General features: G+C 64.2%; 1 protein-coding gene across 5 annotated transcripts in view; it reads left to right on the top strand.

Moving 5' to 3' along the window:
• CELSR1 (cadherin EGF LAG seven-pass G-type receptor 1) overlaps nt 1–15690 on the top strand; it is a 102586-nt gene that overhangs the window by 46050 nt on the left and 40846 nt on the right. For all 5 annotated transcript variants that reach the window (XM_036237683.1, XM_036237682.1, XM_036237680.1 and 2 more), the window contains 2 exons: nt 3449–3564; nt 3909–3997. In XM_036237683.1, the coding sequence (XP_036093576.1) occupies nt 3449–3564; nt 3909–3997 (205 nt within the window). The remainder of the gene's footprint in view (nt 1–3448; nt 3565–3908; nt 3998–15690) is intronic.

Below are 15690 nucleotides of genomic sequence, written 5' to 3'. Positions count from 1 at the left end.
GCCCTGCTGCCTGTGAGCTGCGTGGCCAGGGGCGCGGCTGCCGGACCCCGGTCAGCCCTGGTTCCTCCGCCTGTCCCACGAGGACGCAGGCTGACTGTGGGCTGCGGGTTCCTCCGCCTGTCCCACGAGGACGCAGGCTGACTGTGCGCCGTGGTCCTTATTATGTTTTTGGATGTTTTTTCCTAGATTTAATTTTTTTAAAAGCTATATTTCCATCTCAAAGATTTCTGTCAAGTGTTACATCCGATGGGTTGTGCCAATGTCTAGGGGCCCCTTGGGGGAGCACCGGGCCTCCTGCCGCAGGCTTGGGCCGCGCCGAGGGGTGCTCTGGGCAGCAGAGGCGAATCAGAAATGCCTTGAGGAATGACCCTGGGAGTCTTAAAATCGCGCGGGAGGGGCCCTCGACGTCCGTGCTGAGCGGGGAGCCCCGATGGTGCAGGCGGAGCTCGGGGACGGCCGAGGACTCTGAGGCAGGGCCGTGGCGCGGCTCCCCGCAGCCCCCCCCCCCCCGTTGGCCCCACAGCCAGGGCTGCGGGGCGGGCGTCACAGTGCTGTGCTCGGGCTCCCGGCCTCCCCAGGGGGACGCCCCCCATGCGTCCTGCTCGCGGCAGATCCAGTCTCCACCCCTCGGGGCCTGGCTGCGGGTGGCCCGAGGTGGCCGGCCTGCTCGCCCTCCTCCTCCTCCTCCTCACGGTCAGGCCCTGCGAGTCCCCCGGCCTCGCGTCACCCCTTCCCAGCCCCTCCCACTGCGCCCGCTCCCTGGCGACACCTGGTGTGACCAGCACTGTTGTCCTTTGTTGGCATCGTGAGAGGTCGAGCCCTGCGGACACTCCCCCCGGGCCTGCCTGCCACGTGGGGTCAACCCCAACCTTCTTAGAATGCACGGGCCCCCTGCCGCCTGACCCCTGGTGACCCCGGCCTGGTGCCTCCCCCCCCCCCCGACACGACCGCCCTCACATCCCCGTGGTTCTCCGCCTGCTCGGCCTCGCGCGGGCTGTTTCCTCTGTCCCGCCTGCCACTTCCTGCGGCGCGCCCCCGACCCCGGCCGGGCGGCGCCTGCCCTGCCGCGGGCTCAGGCCACCATCCTCCCCGACGGCCCCCGAAGGCCCTGAGGGGGTTCGGGGCGCTGGCACGTTTTCTACGTCGCGGCTGAAATCGCACTCTAAGCCGGTTGGTCCTCCACGCAAGCGCTCGGGGTGCGGACCGGTGCCCGATCTCCTGATCCCGACTTTCGCCCAGTCGTCAGGTCATTTCATTGTGCTGAAGTCTCCAAGGCAGACGCCTGTCCCTTTCGAAACCTTCGAGTGGCCACGTGGGGCGCCTGGCTGGCGTTCCCAGGTTCAGGGTCCTCGTTGTCACCATGCTGAGGTCCAGCTCTCCGTCCTCCTGGCCCGAAACCCCTCGGGGGCTTCTCGTTCTGTGTCCCAACACCCCAGGCACCCAGGGGTCAGCAAGCTGCCTTAGAAGGTGACCGGGAGTCCCGGTGCCGGCGGCGGGCAGGCCCCTGGCTGACCCGCGGGGGGCAGACTCAGACGCCGAGGAGGAACGCGCTGCGTTAAACGGCCACGATGCGCGATGTTACGTCTGCTGCTCGTCAGGTTCAGTCCTTCCAGATGCCGACGCTTGACAGCGCCACGTGGACGGCCCCTGGTCCGCGCGGCCGTGGCCGAGGCGTCCCGGCCGCCACGAAGTCCGTGTTTCGTAGGGAGCGACCTCAGAAGCAAAATCAGGACACGTCGGCAGAGGAGCAGCCACACGGCGGGGGGTGTGGTTCCTTGGGGGGCGGGGGGGGCCGCGCCCCCGAGGGGCGCGCCGTGGGAAAGGTGGGCCGGGCCCCGCGGGGCTTTTGTTCCGATAGCTTCTCTCGAGGCTGCCGCCGTTTCCAGTTTCTGTTTGCCAGGCCCCTGCGGCTCACGTTCCCAGCCGCCGCGCCTCCCCGCCCCACCCTTCGTCCCCTCCTTGCGGTCCCCGGGCCCCTCGCGAGCCTCGGCTCCGCTTCTCCTGTGCAGTGTTCAGACCCTGCCCTGCCCCTGGGTCCCCTCCTTGGTGCTCCGTCTTCGCCAGTGGACAGGTGCGGGGCTCTTCAACGGACCGGCTCCCACCTCGGTCCAGAGAGACACCGACGGGCGCGAGACCGGCCGGGGCCCTGGGGTGACCCAGTGAGGCTGGAGCCTGGTGCTGGGTCGATTCCGGCCTTGGTCCAGCCCCTTTGCTGCCGGGCCGCCTGGTGCTGGGCTGATTCCGGCCTTGGTCCAGCCCCTTTGCTGCCTGGCCGCTCCGCACCACCCCAAGCACCCGCGTAGCTGCGCGGGGATTTCCCTGTCGCGTTTGTCATCGTCCTCTCTGCGTTCTAAACGGAGGGGGTTTGAGGTCTGGGCGGGAACCGTTGATTTCACGTAGCTCCAGGGAGAGGCCGAGCCCAAGTGCCTGAGCCTGGTTCCCACAGACGGACGCCTGTCGCTGCAGAGAGACAGACAGACCAGCCTTGAGTCGAGCGAAGAGCCTCCCCCTCCTGATCTCTGCCGAGAGCGACAGGCAGCGACCTCAGGAGGCGGCCCCGGCTTCATGCAGGAGGTCGGGCGGGTTCTCCGTGACGGGCGTTGGGGACGTCGTGGCCACTCGGTGTGAGTGACGGCCTCCGCCAGGGCCCCCGGGTCCGGCGGAGTGGCTTCCTCCGGACCGGGGCTGGGGAGGAAGGACTCCTGGGAACGCTCCCCTCTTGTCGGAGCAAGCGGGTTTTACTCCGAACGCGTCAAGTCTGACGAGCCGTCTTCCTCCGCGCGTTTGCCCAGCGCGCCCGTCGTCCGCGCTTTCGCGGGCAGACGCTGTTTTGGGCTCTAGGATGCAGCAGTGAACGAGAGTCTCACTCCCAACGCACACGTCCTTACAAACAAATACATACATCGTTCCAGACGTGATTGACAGAGGCGGGGGCACAATCTAGATAAAGCGAGTTAGGGGGAGCGCAGTGGGGAGGTCTGCGGGGGCGGGCAAGGCCTTCCCGGCAGAGGCAGCAGCGTGCAGAGGCCCCGGGGCAGGGAAGAGTGTCACACTCGGGGCCGCAGAGTGGCTGGGACGCGGCGCGGGGGGCCGGGGCCCGAGGTGGCCGTCCCCTCCGGCCTCCCTGTGTGAGAGGCGCCGTGTCCCGGACGTGGGCTCCTTCCCGCGCCGGAAGGCGCCCTGCACGTCTGTCCGGACGCCTCCGAGTGGCACGGCGGCTGGGCCAAGCTTCCAGAACGCTCTGCAGGAGTCCCCTTGTCACGACGCACAGGCGTGTGTGCAGACTGCCCCATGGACTCTCGTGCGCCTCTTCCGGGAGAGCGCCTCGCTGGTCGGGGTTGAGGGGCGGCCAGGTCCTCGGGAGGAAGCTGCGCGGCCGGGCCCCGGCCCCCCGCGCGCCGCCCGCCTGGACGCGGCCGGCGTGTGACATGCCGCCGCCTGGCCACAGGTTCGCCACGCAGGAGAGGAACGCCCTGCTGCTCTACAACGGCCGCTTCAACGAGAAGCACGACTTCATCGCCCTGGAGATCGTGGACGAGCAGGTGCAGCTCACCTTCTCGGCAGGTAGGGCCCCTCGCGGGCAGAGCGGCTCCCCGGCAGGCGCTGGGCAGGTTAAAGGCTCCCCGACCTCACGCGGCGCCCTCGGGTGTGCTCACGGCTCGGCCCCATGTCCCCGTCCGGGAACCCGGCCTCTGGGCAGACCCGGGACGTGCAAAGGTGCGTGTCGCGTGCGGAAATCCGGCGGGACGGCTCAGAGGCCGGGGCCGGGGACTTGCCGCAGCGCGGCGCACGGGGGGCCTCGGCGCTCACGGGCCGGCCGTGGGGGAAGGACGCGCCCCGACGCGCAGAGGGGCGCGTGGCCCCCGCCCGCTCACCTCTGCTTTCTCTCCACACCTCCCCCCCCACAGGCGAGACCACGACCGCGGTGGCCCCGCAGGTCCCCGGGGGCGTGAGCGACGGGCGCTGGCACTCGGTGAGGGTGCAGTACTACAACAAGGTAGGAGGGTGCGGGCCCCGCGGGCCCTGGGCCGCGCGAGGCGGGCGCCGGGCGCTCCTCCGTCCTGAACCGTTTATGCTCTGAAATTAAAAAAAAAAAAATAATACGTGCTGGGTGAAAAAGCCGCTTGGGAAGTAAATGAGCATTTGTGGCAGGTCTGTGTAAATATACCCCAGCCCGCTGCTGGGCGGGATCGTCCCCCCGGGAGCCCTTGGGGTGCAGGGAGCAGAGGTCGCCCTGCCCCGGGGAAGGGCGCAGGAAGGGCTCATTCACGCAGCCGCCTTGGCCCAGGCGGCAGTGGAGGCTGACATCCCGCGCCACTCACCCGCAGCTCGTCCACTGTGCCCAGAGGCAGAGCGTGCGGGGGCCTCGGAGGAGGTGCGGGGAGGGCACGGGCGTCTGGGTTACATTTTGTTCTGCTGTTTGCTGCCTTGTAAGGAAACGTGTTGTTGGTTTTTGCCTCAAAATGCTCAACTCTCGCCTGCCCTGGTTTTCCCAAGCATTTTCCTTCCTGGGGAGCTCGGGGAACCTGCCCCGTGGGTCTGCGATGGCCTCGCCCCCACCCCAGGGTGTCCTCGTCCTCGGGGCTCGAGCCCTGCGGCAGACGGGCGCCTCTCTCTGTGGGAAGCGTCGGGGCAGGGAAGGCGGTTGCCGTCGTCTCTCCCACCGCGGTCCGGTCTCTGCACACCGGTGGCTGGTGGCCGCCCCCCGCCTCGTGGCCCCGAGGCCGTCGCGTCCTGCAGGCCCTCGCCCTGCTCGCCCCGATCCGCCGTCTGCCGGCCCTGCCGCGCCAGCTGCCTGTCACCCCGTCTGCCCTCGGCGTCCTCCCCAGTCGCCCAAACAGGCCCCAGCGGCGGCGACTGTGGTTTTCGCCCGGGGGGGCCGGCGGTTTCTAGGGGACCCCGTCTCAGTGCTTCTCCCCGTGTGGCGACGGCCCGGGCAGCTCGTTTGGGAGGCGGGAAGGCAGCCGGCTGAAGTCCCGAAGCCACCAGGGCGACGAGAAGGGAAGGCACCCCGAAACGGTGCGCGTAGAAAGCCACTCTGCTCTCAGGGCGCCCGCGCGTCCCCGGTCCTGGGAGGGCCCCCCCCCCCGCCCCGCCCGGCCGACGGTGGCGGCGGCCTTGCTCCCCAGGGCAGGAGCCTTCCGCGGGCTCTGCCCTCTGTGCCCGCCTCTGGGCAACGTGTCTGACCAGTCTGGCGCCGGCAGAGCAGTGGGGTAGAAACGTCCATGGTCGAGGCCGGACCCCCACCCCTCTCCCCACGTGCTCCCCATTACTCCAAGGTGGAGTGTGCTCTGCATTTAGTCGTGTCCAGGGTGGGAAAGCCCTGGGCCCCTTGGATATTCTGGGAGCCTGGCTGGGCCACATTCTCAGTCATGGCCCTCACAGGGGACAGGGGACCCCGAACAGGGTGCTCCCAGGAGGGCTTATCACCAGGGGCACAGGGTGTGGAGTCTCCCCAGGGGGAAGTGCGGGGCCCAGGACTGTGACCGCCCCTCGGTACCGAGGACAAGGGGAGAGGGCGGAGTGGGAAGAAGGATGTCGGGGGCAGAAGCCACTTCTGCAGGGCAGCGGCCATCGGCAGAGTGACCGAGCTAGCCGAGGCCCTTCCGACCGCTCCCCCCCCCCTGGTCTCCTGTCGCGTTCCCCTTTGGCTAAAGCCGGCTAGAGGCCAAAGGACAGGGGAGCCCTTGATGGGGTGTCCAGGGGCGGCCCCCAGACAGGGGGCGGCAGAGTCGTTTGCTTTTCTCTGCTTGGTGACATTCTTACCGCGAAGCTCTGTTGGCATGCGTCGCCGTCGGCGAGACCCAGGGCGGGCTGGGGTGGGGAGGTTTTCTGGGACGGGATTTTCAGAAGCAGGCACTTTGCACGAACATGTCGAACTCCGTCCAGCACAGAGGAGCAGCCGAGCCCCTCCCCCGCACCCACCCACGGAGGTTTGGGGCCGATCAGGAGGATTCGGGCTCATCCCTTCGTCGAAGGTGTGCATTTGTTCCGAGGCTTCAGTGAAAGATGATTTAAACTCTTTCACCGCAAGTTTGCACAAGAGCGAATGTGCCCGATGGAAAACGCTCTGTGTAAACCCTTTCGGAAAGATCCATTTGCACGTGGAACTCGGGTTTGGCGGTGACCGGGGCTCGAACACGTCTGCCCTTCCTGCACCAGCTCGCCCCTCCCCCGCACTCCCCCGTGCGCCGGGCCAGGCGGCGGGGGGGGGGGGGCGCTGGGCCAGGCGGGGGGCGGGGGGGGAGTCTACGTGGCTGTGCGCTCTGGCCTCGCGTCCCAGAGAGCCGTCCTTGTCAGGTGGGCACAGAAAGGCGGAAGACGGCTATCAACAGGAATGGGCTGTTTTCCAAAACTGTGAGAGTGGCAGCATTCGTCACGTTCATTTTTCATAAAGCGGGGTGTGTAGTTCTCTTGTAGAATGCCACCTGCAGACACGCGCTCAGAAGGTAGTTAAGGTAGTTACCAGAGCACAGGGCCGTCCACACCGTGGAATGTCGCGCATCCGTGAGAGCTCTGTGTGCTGATGCGGAAAGATCTCTAAGAATGTTGTTAATAGATTAAAAAAGAAGAAAAGGAAAAAAAAGCACGTTACAGAACCGGTTGTAGGGTGTACGCTTTTAAATGTTTGATCTCAAATTTCACGCTTTTAGAAAAGTTTTGAGGTTAAAACGAGAATTCTTGTGCGCTTCACCCAGGTCACCCGCCGCTGGCCTTTTTCCACGTTCGCTTCGTCTTTCTCTGCGCCCGACCCCCCAGCACTCTTTCTTACGTCTTCATCATGTTTTAGCTGCTGCTCTCAGCATCCCTGGTGGTCATGCCTATGTCACTGTCACTGTGATGAATGTCAGCTTCTTTCTCATTCCCTCCCTCCCTCTGCATTCATAGTTGGCTTTCTACCATGACGAGGAATTTTCTCTTCTTTCCTGTTTATTTATGTAAGTATGGTTTTGTGGATTCCTGTTTTATTCAGACGACTATAATATGTTGTTTTCATTAATCTGATGCTCGGATTGTTTCCTGTTTGGCCCAGATCTCAGGTTTGGCTAAAAGCGTGCAGGTGTAAGAGACAGCTTTATAGCTTCATTCCTTGATACCCCCCCCCCCCATCATTTTATTCTCATTCCTTTACTTTTTTTGGCACGAAAAGACATTCCGGGCTTATTTTGTATTTCCCGTGCCTCAGCCCTGAAATCGGCCATCTATCCACAGAACTCTGGGTCGTTTCAGTAGAGAGTGGTGCTTAGAAACCAAGGTCCAGGTGTCAGGCATGCTCATTGCTTCTGGGGTGTCTCGCTCACAGTGCAGATCTAGAACATGTATGTACATTTACATGTATGTATAGATAGGTATGTGTGCACGTACCTACCTACACATACATGTACTGAAATTTATATTTGTTTCTCTCTCTCTCTCCTTATTGAAAACCTTGAATTCCTTTCCTATACTATGGAGTTCATTCTAGTTTTTTTCCGTTCTGTTTATAACTCTTTTCTCTCTCAGTAAGAAAACTCGTTCCTGTTATTTTCAATATAGTTGTCTGTTTTCTCAATCCGCCATTATTTAAACAGCCTCCCAGCCTGTCCAGGGCACTGCCTCACTCAGCCGCCATTCTCGCCCTCAGCTCCCACTAGCTGTGTACCCGCCCACCCACGTCTCCTCATGCAACCCTAGCCTTGTGAGCTGCTGCCTGCCTGGCCCTGACTCTACCGGCTGACTCCAGTGGGTACCGGGCACAAGAAGGCATCATGGAAATTTGACTGAAGCATTCGATTACTCAGAAAATAAGACGCGGGAAAAAGGAAGTTTGTTTCGAATTTTTTAAATTTTTAAGGAAATTAAAATACAAAAAATACACAAAACATGTAGGATGTAACTAATGCAGTGCCAAGAGGGAAATTCGTAGCACTAAAATTCTTACATCAGAAAAAAAGGGAATGTTTCAAGTCAATAATCTAAGGTCCCACCTCAAGAACCTAGAAAAAGAAGAGCGAAATAAACCCAAAACAAATAGAATGAAGGAAAAATAGATAAGAGCAGAGACCAGTGATATTGAAAACAGAAGAATGCTAAAGTAAATCGGTGAACCAACGCTTTGGAAAGGTCAGTAACGTTGACACATTTCTAGCAAGACCGACAAGGAAAGAGAGAAGATGCAGGTTGGCAGTATCAGGAATAGATTCTCGGTTCCTCAAAAAACAGAAGCCACCACCACTCACCCAACACGAAAAATCATTCGACCACATTGCTATCAAGGAAATGGGATTTGTAACTTAAAAACGCCGCGAAACGAAGTCTCCAGGCCCAGAGAGTTTCACTGGAGAAATCTGCCGAATGGGAAGAATCACACCAGATCTAGACAGTCTCTTCCAGAAGCAGAAGAAGAGGGAACACGTCTCAGTTCATTTAGTAAAAGGTCGTCGTGCTCTGATGCCGAAACCAGATGACGAGAATACAACACAAAGCCACAGGCCGTGCCCCTCGTGAAGACAGACGCAGCGCCCGTCCACACACAACCTGTGCGGCAACGTTTGCAGCAACTTTTCCCATGATGGTCCCGAGCCGGAGACAACCCAGGAGGCCTCGGGCGAATGGTTAAACAGACTGTGGTACGTCCGCGCCACGGAACGTGGCCTGCCACTCGGAAGTAAGGAGGGATGAGTTACCGACAGACACCACGCGGCAGAGGACTGTGCCGAGCAAGTGGAGCCGACCTCGCAAGCTTCCGTACCATTCGATTTCCATTCTCGGAAGGACGGAGTTTCAGAACCGGAGGATGGATGAGCGGTTGCCAGGATTGCGGGGGGCGGAGGGGGGCGGGGGGGGGGCTGAGAGGGCGACAGGCGGGGTCCTGGCGGTGATGGTCTGTCCCGTGTCCTGACTGCACCAGCGTCCCCGCCTGGGCTACGATGTCGTGCCGTCGGTGGGAACCGGGCGAAGGGCACGTCGGGTCTCTGCGCGAGTTTCTACAGCGGCACGCGCATCTGAAATTATCAGAATAAGAAGCTCGTTAGAAGAGTTTTGAAAGATACGCACATATGAAGGGCACCTCCCCCTCAAAAAACCCACCGACGGTGTGTGGTGGTCACAAACCCTCCCACGGCCCGGCGTCTCGGAACAGCAGCCCGTTCCTCCTCGTGATCGGTGACCGGAGGCGTCGCCGTGGCTCCTTTGGCGCCGTCTGCCACGCGACGGGAAAGGGCGGTGAGCAAGGCGGCGGCGTTCCTGTGCGTTTTGTACGATTCTGGGCTCTTACGTTTCACACGTGCCTTCGTTACAGGGGCGGCAGGAGCCGTCCGGGCCATGGGACCATGAACCGTTTTTGCTTTCTCTTAAGTTTTCTGTTGAAAAGACTCATTTGACTTAAGGCATGTACGAGGTAAGGAAGCTCGTGACCTCTTTTCTTGGCCGGGCGCGTGACGCGTCGAGGGCCAGGCGGGCACGTCGCCCCCCGCCGCCCGTCCCCCGTGCTCCCCCGTCTCACTGGCTTCCTCCCCCCACCGACAGACTTGCAGAGGGAGCCGCCGTCCTTCGGGGACGCCCGTCCCACCGCCTGTCCCAGCCCTGGTCCCCAGCGGGACCGGCAGGCGCTGTGTCTCCCCAGCGGCGTTTCCTGCCCGTTTCTCAGGGTGGGAACGGCCTCTGGGCGGGCGATAAATACTGAATATTGACACTCCCATGACTGGCGGGATCCCCTTGACCTGTGGGGTCAGAGGGTAATGTCTGCCCCCCCTTGAAACTGAGCCGGGCAGTGAGAAAAGCCTGTGGGTGGTCCCAGCTGGGGAGAGGCCAGGGAACCTGCTTCCTTTCCAAAACACGGCTTGTCAGATGGTCGAAAGTCACCTGCTATGGAAACAGTTATTCCCGGCGACAAACAGCCCCACCCTGGGCCTCTGTGCCTACGCTTGTCACGGAAAGGCCTGCGGGCCGAGGGCAGTGCTGGACTTCCCTCCAGGGCCCCTTCCCTCCCCAGAGTCCCTGCCATCCCACCCCGCGGTGGGGACCGAGGCTTTGACGTCCCCTCGCGGAGGACGGGGATGAAGCAGGTCTGGAGCAAGGCGGTGGGGGCCTGCGGTTCTCACCGCCTGACGCTTCGGCTCCTGGAACTGGGACCTGGGGGCGTCACGTGCCTTCCCGCTGAGACTGTCCCTGTCCCCCCACCGTCCCCCCAGTCTCCTCCGTGCTTCTCCCAGCCAACTCGGCACCCCGCGAATTCCCAGCATGTCGCCCTCGTGGCCTGCAGACCCGAGAGGCCCGGGGTCTCTGCTGCTCTGCAGACCCTGGGAACAGAGAGGGGCCTGTTAGGGTCCAGCAGGAGCAGGCGGGGCTTTGCAGGAGTGTGTGAGGGAGTCAGCGTGCACCCCCTTGTAAGCCATCCCCCCTTCGTCTGAGGCGGCTTTGTGAAAGATGTTCTGTGTGTGACCCACAGAGTGATGTCATTGCCCGAAGTGGTCTGTGTTTGCTCTCCTGGGACAGTGGGGCTGAGCCCAGAGTCCCTCCCAGGTGCTGTCTCTATGGGGCCTGTGCTGAGGACCCCAGTGGGCTGCTCCTTCCCCACCTCCTTCCAGCTGGAAATGGGCAACCGTCCTGCATGTGAAGGTACATGAGCGTCTCTGGGGTGCCTGGAGGTCTCCCCAGTTTGTGCCGAGCAGCAACAAAGCCCCACAAAGAAGGAATGTGTTGCCCCAGGTTTCTCAGAAGGCGCTGTCTAAACCCTGGCTCTGAGCCCTTTACTTACTTGCCCATGGGAGACGGGGGCCCCTCTGAGCCAGTCTGCATAAACACCCCATTCCCGGGAAACCTAGGGACCCACCCAGCTGGGCTGCCACAGAGGGCGCTCCTGGCCCCGGTGGCCGATGGTGGCTGAGAGGCTCTGGGCTCCCTCTCAGGACCCGGGAGCTTTCATCCTGTGATGGGCCGGGCCGGTGGGGGGCTGGCTTCGGGCCCCAGGAGAGGAGCCGTCCCCACCAGGTCCCCGGGCCTGGGAGCTTCCGTGCGCACGTGCCGAGCATGCGGATGCCACCGTGTGAGCCAGTGCCTCCGGCCCTGCGTCCTCCGCACCCGAGTGCCCCGTGCCCGCCACGGGCGCTCAGCGCCCCTGGGACCAGCCGCCTCGCCCGGGAAGCAGAAGGCTCCGGAGCGGGTTTCTGGTTTATAGTTGTCTTTTTGTTTGTTTGTTTTAAAGAAACGCTCAGGTGGCCGCATGGTTCTGGCCCTCGTCAAACATCTTTCTTTTCTGTGGCTCCCGCAGCAGGAAGGGTCTGTCGTCACCGCCCGGTTTTCCCGGGTAACCGAGCAGACGGCCTCGACACGCCGGGGTCCCTCTGCGTCCGGCCCCGGAGGAGGCGCAGCCGTGCGGAGCTGCCGGTGGCGCCCGTTTGTTTTAAGATGTAGAAAGGAATTGCGTTTGTTAACACAGGAAAACATCACGGCAGCAGAGACGCGGGAGGCAGCGGCCGGCACGTCTGGCTTTGCTGCCCGTCTCGCGGTGGCGGCGGCGGCGGGCGGACTCGCGCCACCCCCCCGCACACACCCCAAGCCCGTCACGGGGAGCCCTTATTTCTACGCCCCGTTTCGAGCCACGGCCGGCGAGGGGAAGTCAGGTGACTGTCCCACAGAGTCAGGACGTGTCAGCCTTCGGGAGGCGAGGCGCGTGGCAGGCCGCGGACGCTGCCGTCCTGTGTCCCCTGCTGGCCTCGGGGCCTCACGGTCGAGCCTCGCGTCGGTGTGGCGGCCAGCCCAGGCGTAGGCACTCGGCAGAGGGGTCGGAGCCGCGCTTTCAGTTCGTTCCCGCGGGACCCTCGTGTTGGGAGCCGAGAGCCGACCCGCTCTCTGGGAGAGGGCGCAGGGCCGGTGGCGGTGGGCGCCCTGCCCCAGGTCGCCGGCAGGTGACGGAGTCGGCAGCACCCGCCCCCCGCAGCCAGAGCTGTGAGCCGGGGCTCGGCGGCTCACTCGCAGGACGACTCGGGGCTGCCGCCCCCCCTGGGGGCCAGTAAGCGGCCCGCCTGGTGGCCCGTCAGGCACACCCTAACGGGGAGGCCCTGTCCTCCCCAGCACGTGGGGTTCCAGCGTCTCAATGGGAAAAGGTCAAGAAAGTTCTGGGCTCTTTTTGTCTTCAATGTTAATCTCAAGAGAAGTATTTTTCGGGCTGAGTTTTGGGGAGCCCCGAGCGACCCCCGGCGGTGTTGGAGAAGGCGTGACGGCTGCTGAGTGCTGCAGGCCGGGCCCCAGCGCCCGGCTGCAGGAGCCAGCGGGAGGAGCAGGGACGGCGGGCCTCAGAGCCCCCTCCAGGCCCCGGCCGCGCGTGGCGGCTCCACGCCACGTTTGCGTGGGACAGCCATTTTGTCCTCACGGAGACACCAGGTCCCGCGTGAGCTCCGAAGGCGTCCAGCCGGCTTCACCGCCTCCGGGAAGCCGGTCGAGTCGGCGTAGTGCTCGGCGTGTGGCATCGGGTCGGGGTGCAGGTGCGCCTGGCCCGCGTGGTGTCCGGCCGTCGCGCCCCAGCGTGGCCGAGGACTCGGCCGGTGGGCGGGCGAGGTCCCCACAGCGGGGCTCGCATCCGGGGCCGGGGAGAGCGGGGCGGCAGGGGTGAGAGTCAGAGGGGCGCCGGGTGCCCCGCCCCCTCACTGCCCTCCTGCGTTCCTGCTCCGCCCCTTTCTGTGCGGTGTCGGCGGCGAAGCTCAGGGGGCTCGACTCGTAGCGCTGCCCTCGCCGCTGTGGGGCCCCGAGCACCTGTGCGGAGGCCCAGCGTGGGGCCCCGAGCACCTGTGCGGAGGCCCAGCGTGGGGCCCCGAGCACCTGTGCGGAGGCCCAGCGTGGGGCCCGGAGGGCTGGAGGGAAGCCGCGGCTCGGGGCGGGCTGCACCGGACCCCACCGTCACCTCCGTGACCGCCCGCAGGTGGGGAGGCGCCTTGCAGACCCGCCGCGCGCCTCCCGGAGGCAGCGCCGTGTGTGCGTGTGTGTATGTGCACGCGTGTGTGTGCATGCGTGTGTGTGTGCGCGTGTGCGTGTGTGCGTGCGCCCTCCTGACCCCGTCCGCCGACCCGCTTCAGAGAAGTGCCATGCTTGCTTCTAAGGGGGCACTGTCCCCTCCGTGCCAGGGCCAGCGGGGCCTCGCCCCCATTTCTCGGGGCGCCCGTCGCCCGGGGGGCTGTGCTCAGCACGCCCGCACGCCAGGCCCGGCCTCCGCTGGAGACCTGACGGTGCGGCACGTGTCCGAGGCTCCGGCTCCTGACGACCGTCCTGCCGTCCAGCCACCTGAGTGTCGTTTTGTCCCTCCTGACGCAGAGCGCGACTCCGGCATGAATCCACGCTTCCCAGACCGGCCCCTCCTGGTGTCCGGTTTTGAGGTGCCCCCACTCTTCCATCCGCATTTGAAACCGAATCCCCGTCAGCCTCCCCAGGAGGAGTTGTCTGCGGCAGGCTAAAAGGCTGAGAAATGTGAGCTCTTTCTAAGAACCAAACGCTTTTGTGCACCGAGAAGTCCCCACCGGCCTCTTCAGACACCTGAGCGGGCGGGGTCTGCGGAGGGAAGGGGATAAGCCGGAGGAGAAGAGGAAGGGCCGGACCCCACGCGATGGCGTCAGCTGGTTGGCCGAGAACCGGGAACCCGTTTCTGCCCAGAGCGGCACAGCTCGTGGCTATTGGGTCCCCCCGAAATGCGTGGCAGCCTTTCGGGTTTTTTCTCAGATGGTGAAGGGGCGAGCATGGTGGGTCTGTCCCCACTGGCCCCCATTCCACCTGCCCCGTGGCGGGCTCCACTCAGGGCGGCCTGTGCACACAGAGGGTGCCCGTGTCACCGTCTGGCCGAGTTTTGCCTCCACATTGGGTATCTTGTACCTGCTTCACTCTGCCCGCAGGGGTCCAGGCCCGGCTGCTGCAGGGGTCAGGCGGGGGGCCCCGGGCTTGGGGGCGGCCCCCCAAGTCCCAGCCGAGCCGCGGGGGGGAGACGCAGGGACGCCGGCCTCCGCCCGCCCTGAGCCCCGAGTCCGCCGCCGTCCTCACGCGAGAGTCGAGAAAACCCGCGTGCGCTCCGTGCCGTCGTTCTCCTTTGTGCAAACGTGCGGCAGACTTCGAAGCTCCGTCCTAGGCAGCGCGAGGAGCCGCCCGTCCCCCCGCATCTTCGTCCTTTGCCCCTCGCCGCCCGCGCCGGCAGAGCCCCTGCCGCGTCCTCGGCGCTCCGAAAGAGCAGCTTCGACCGCCGCGTCTTCCCGGACACGACTCGGGCGCGGACGTGAGCCCGGCGCCGAGGCGTCTCCCGGCGTCGCCCCGCTGGGCCCTCGTGCGCCCTGCTGGCCGCACGGCGCCGTCGCCCCTCGACGGAAACGGGGCCTGAGCCCAGAGCGGCCTTCCTTTCACCCCTGCACCCCGAGTCGGCTCCCCCTGCGGTCACGTGCTACGTCTCGACGCCGGCGGAGAACTTCCTCCCTCTTGCTGTATTTCGTTCCTGTGCTCTTGATAGGACGGCTACGTGCTGTGCTCCCCCCATTGTACAGATAAAAATGGGGAAGGAGCCCGCACAGGTGAGTTCCAGGCGGAGGGGCGCCAGGGGCCCTGAGCGGTGGGCGCACACCCCGACCGCTTTGCTTACGGAGCCGAAATTCACGGAGCGTGACGTTAACCGTTTAAAGTGAGCGGCTGAGCGGCACCGAGCGCCCTCGCAGTTCTGCGCGACATGCCCCTCGGTCCAGACCCGAAACCCTTCCGTCGCCCTCGAAGGCGCGCCCGGGTCCGCCCGCGGTCGCGCCCCATCCCCCCCCTCCGGGCCTGGGAACCACCAGTCCGCGCCCCGTCTGGCTCGCCCCTTCCGAGCGTTGGGCAGCGTCGTGGCGGGTGTCGGGCTCCGCGCCTGCTCCGCAGACGTGCCGCGTTCCGTGCGTCCACTCACCTGTCGACGGGCGTCTGGGTCCTTTTCCCTGTTGGCTGTTGCGCACGTTTGCGAACACGTTTTTGTTGGGTCCCCGTGTTCCGTGTCTGCAGGGCTGGACCTGGGCGTGGGGTTGCCGGGTCACGTGGTAGCTCTTCGAGGGACCCTGTCTTGAGTCACCTGCAGCATCGTTTTCCTGTACCCACTGCCCTTCCCCCGGCTCCCTTCGCGTCCTCTCCGTGACCCCGGCTGTGCGGCGGCAGTGGGCACGTGCTCCGAGCAGACTGGCCAGAGCCGCAGGCCCCGTGGAGCGGGCAGCAGGCCCCGGGGTGTCGCGGCTTCTCCCCAATGCGTTGCCCTGTGCCTCTCCCCGTCCTTTCCTGGCAATGCTCGGCTCTGTGGCCAAACGGGCTGTCTGTCCCGTCCGCTTGAACACTGGCGAACCTGCACGTGGGACTCCGGAAACGGGTACGGGGCAGGGTTTATCAGAAACTGCTTTTCCTAAGGCCGCGTTGGCGGCTTTGATTAAGGAACGCCAGGCTCCGAGGGCCGTCTGGGCAGCGGGCGGCCGCGCGCCGTGCGACTGTCGATTCTTTTTTCTTTCTGGCTCCCGCTCTTTCTCACTGTTTGGTTCGGACCCCGTAGCTCCGAGCCGCTGATTATGAGCAGCAATTTACGACAACTGCAGTTTTGTAAACAGCAGCTTCGTTTCGTTACAGCTTCTCGAGACTAAATGCCGTTTACGTCCTTCTCCCGGACGTCCCACACCCATCCCAAAGATGTAAATTATACGCTGCGCAGAAAACACGGCGCTCGCACAGCTC

Source organism: Rousettus aegyptiacus, unplaced genomic scaffold, assembly GCF_014176215.1.
Source record: "Rousettus aegyptiacus isolate mRouAeg1 unplaced genomic scaffold, mRouAeg1.p scaffold_m13_p_2, whole genome shotgun sequence".
Classification (NCBI taxonomy): Eukaryota; Metazoa; Chordata; class Mammalia; order Chiroptera; family Pteropodidae; genus Rousettus; species Rousettus aegyptiacus.
Note: the sequence above shows the minus strand (reverse complement) of the source record. Positions and strands in the feature narration are given on the sequence as shown.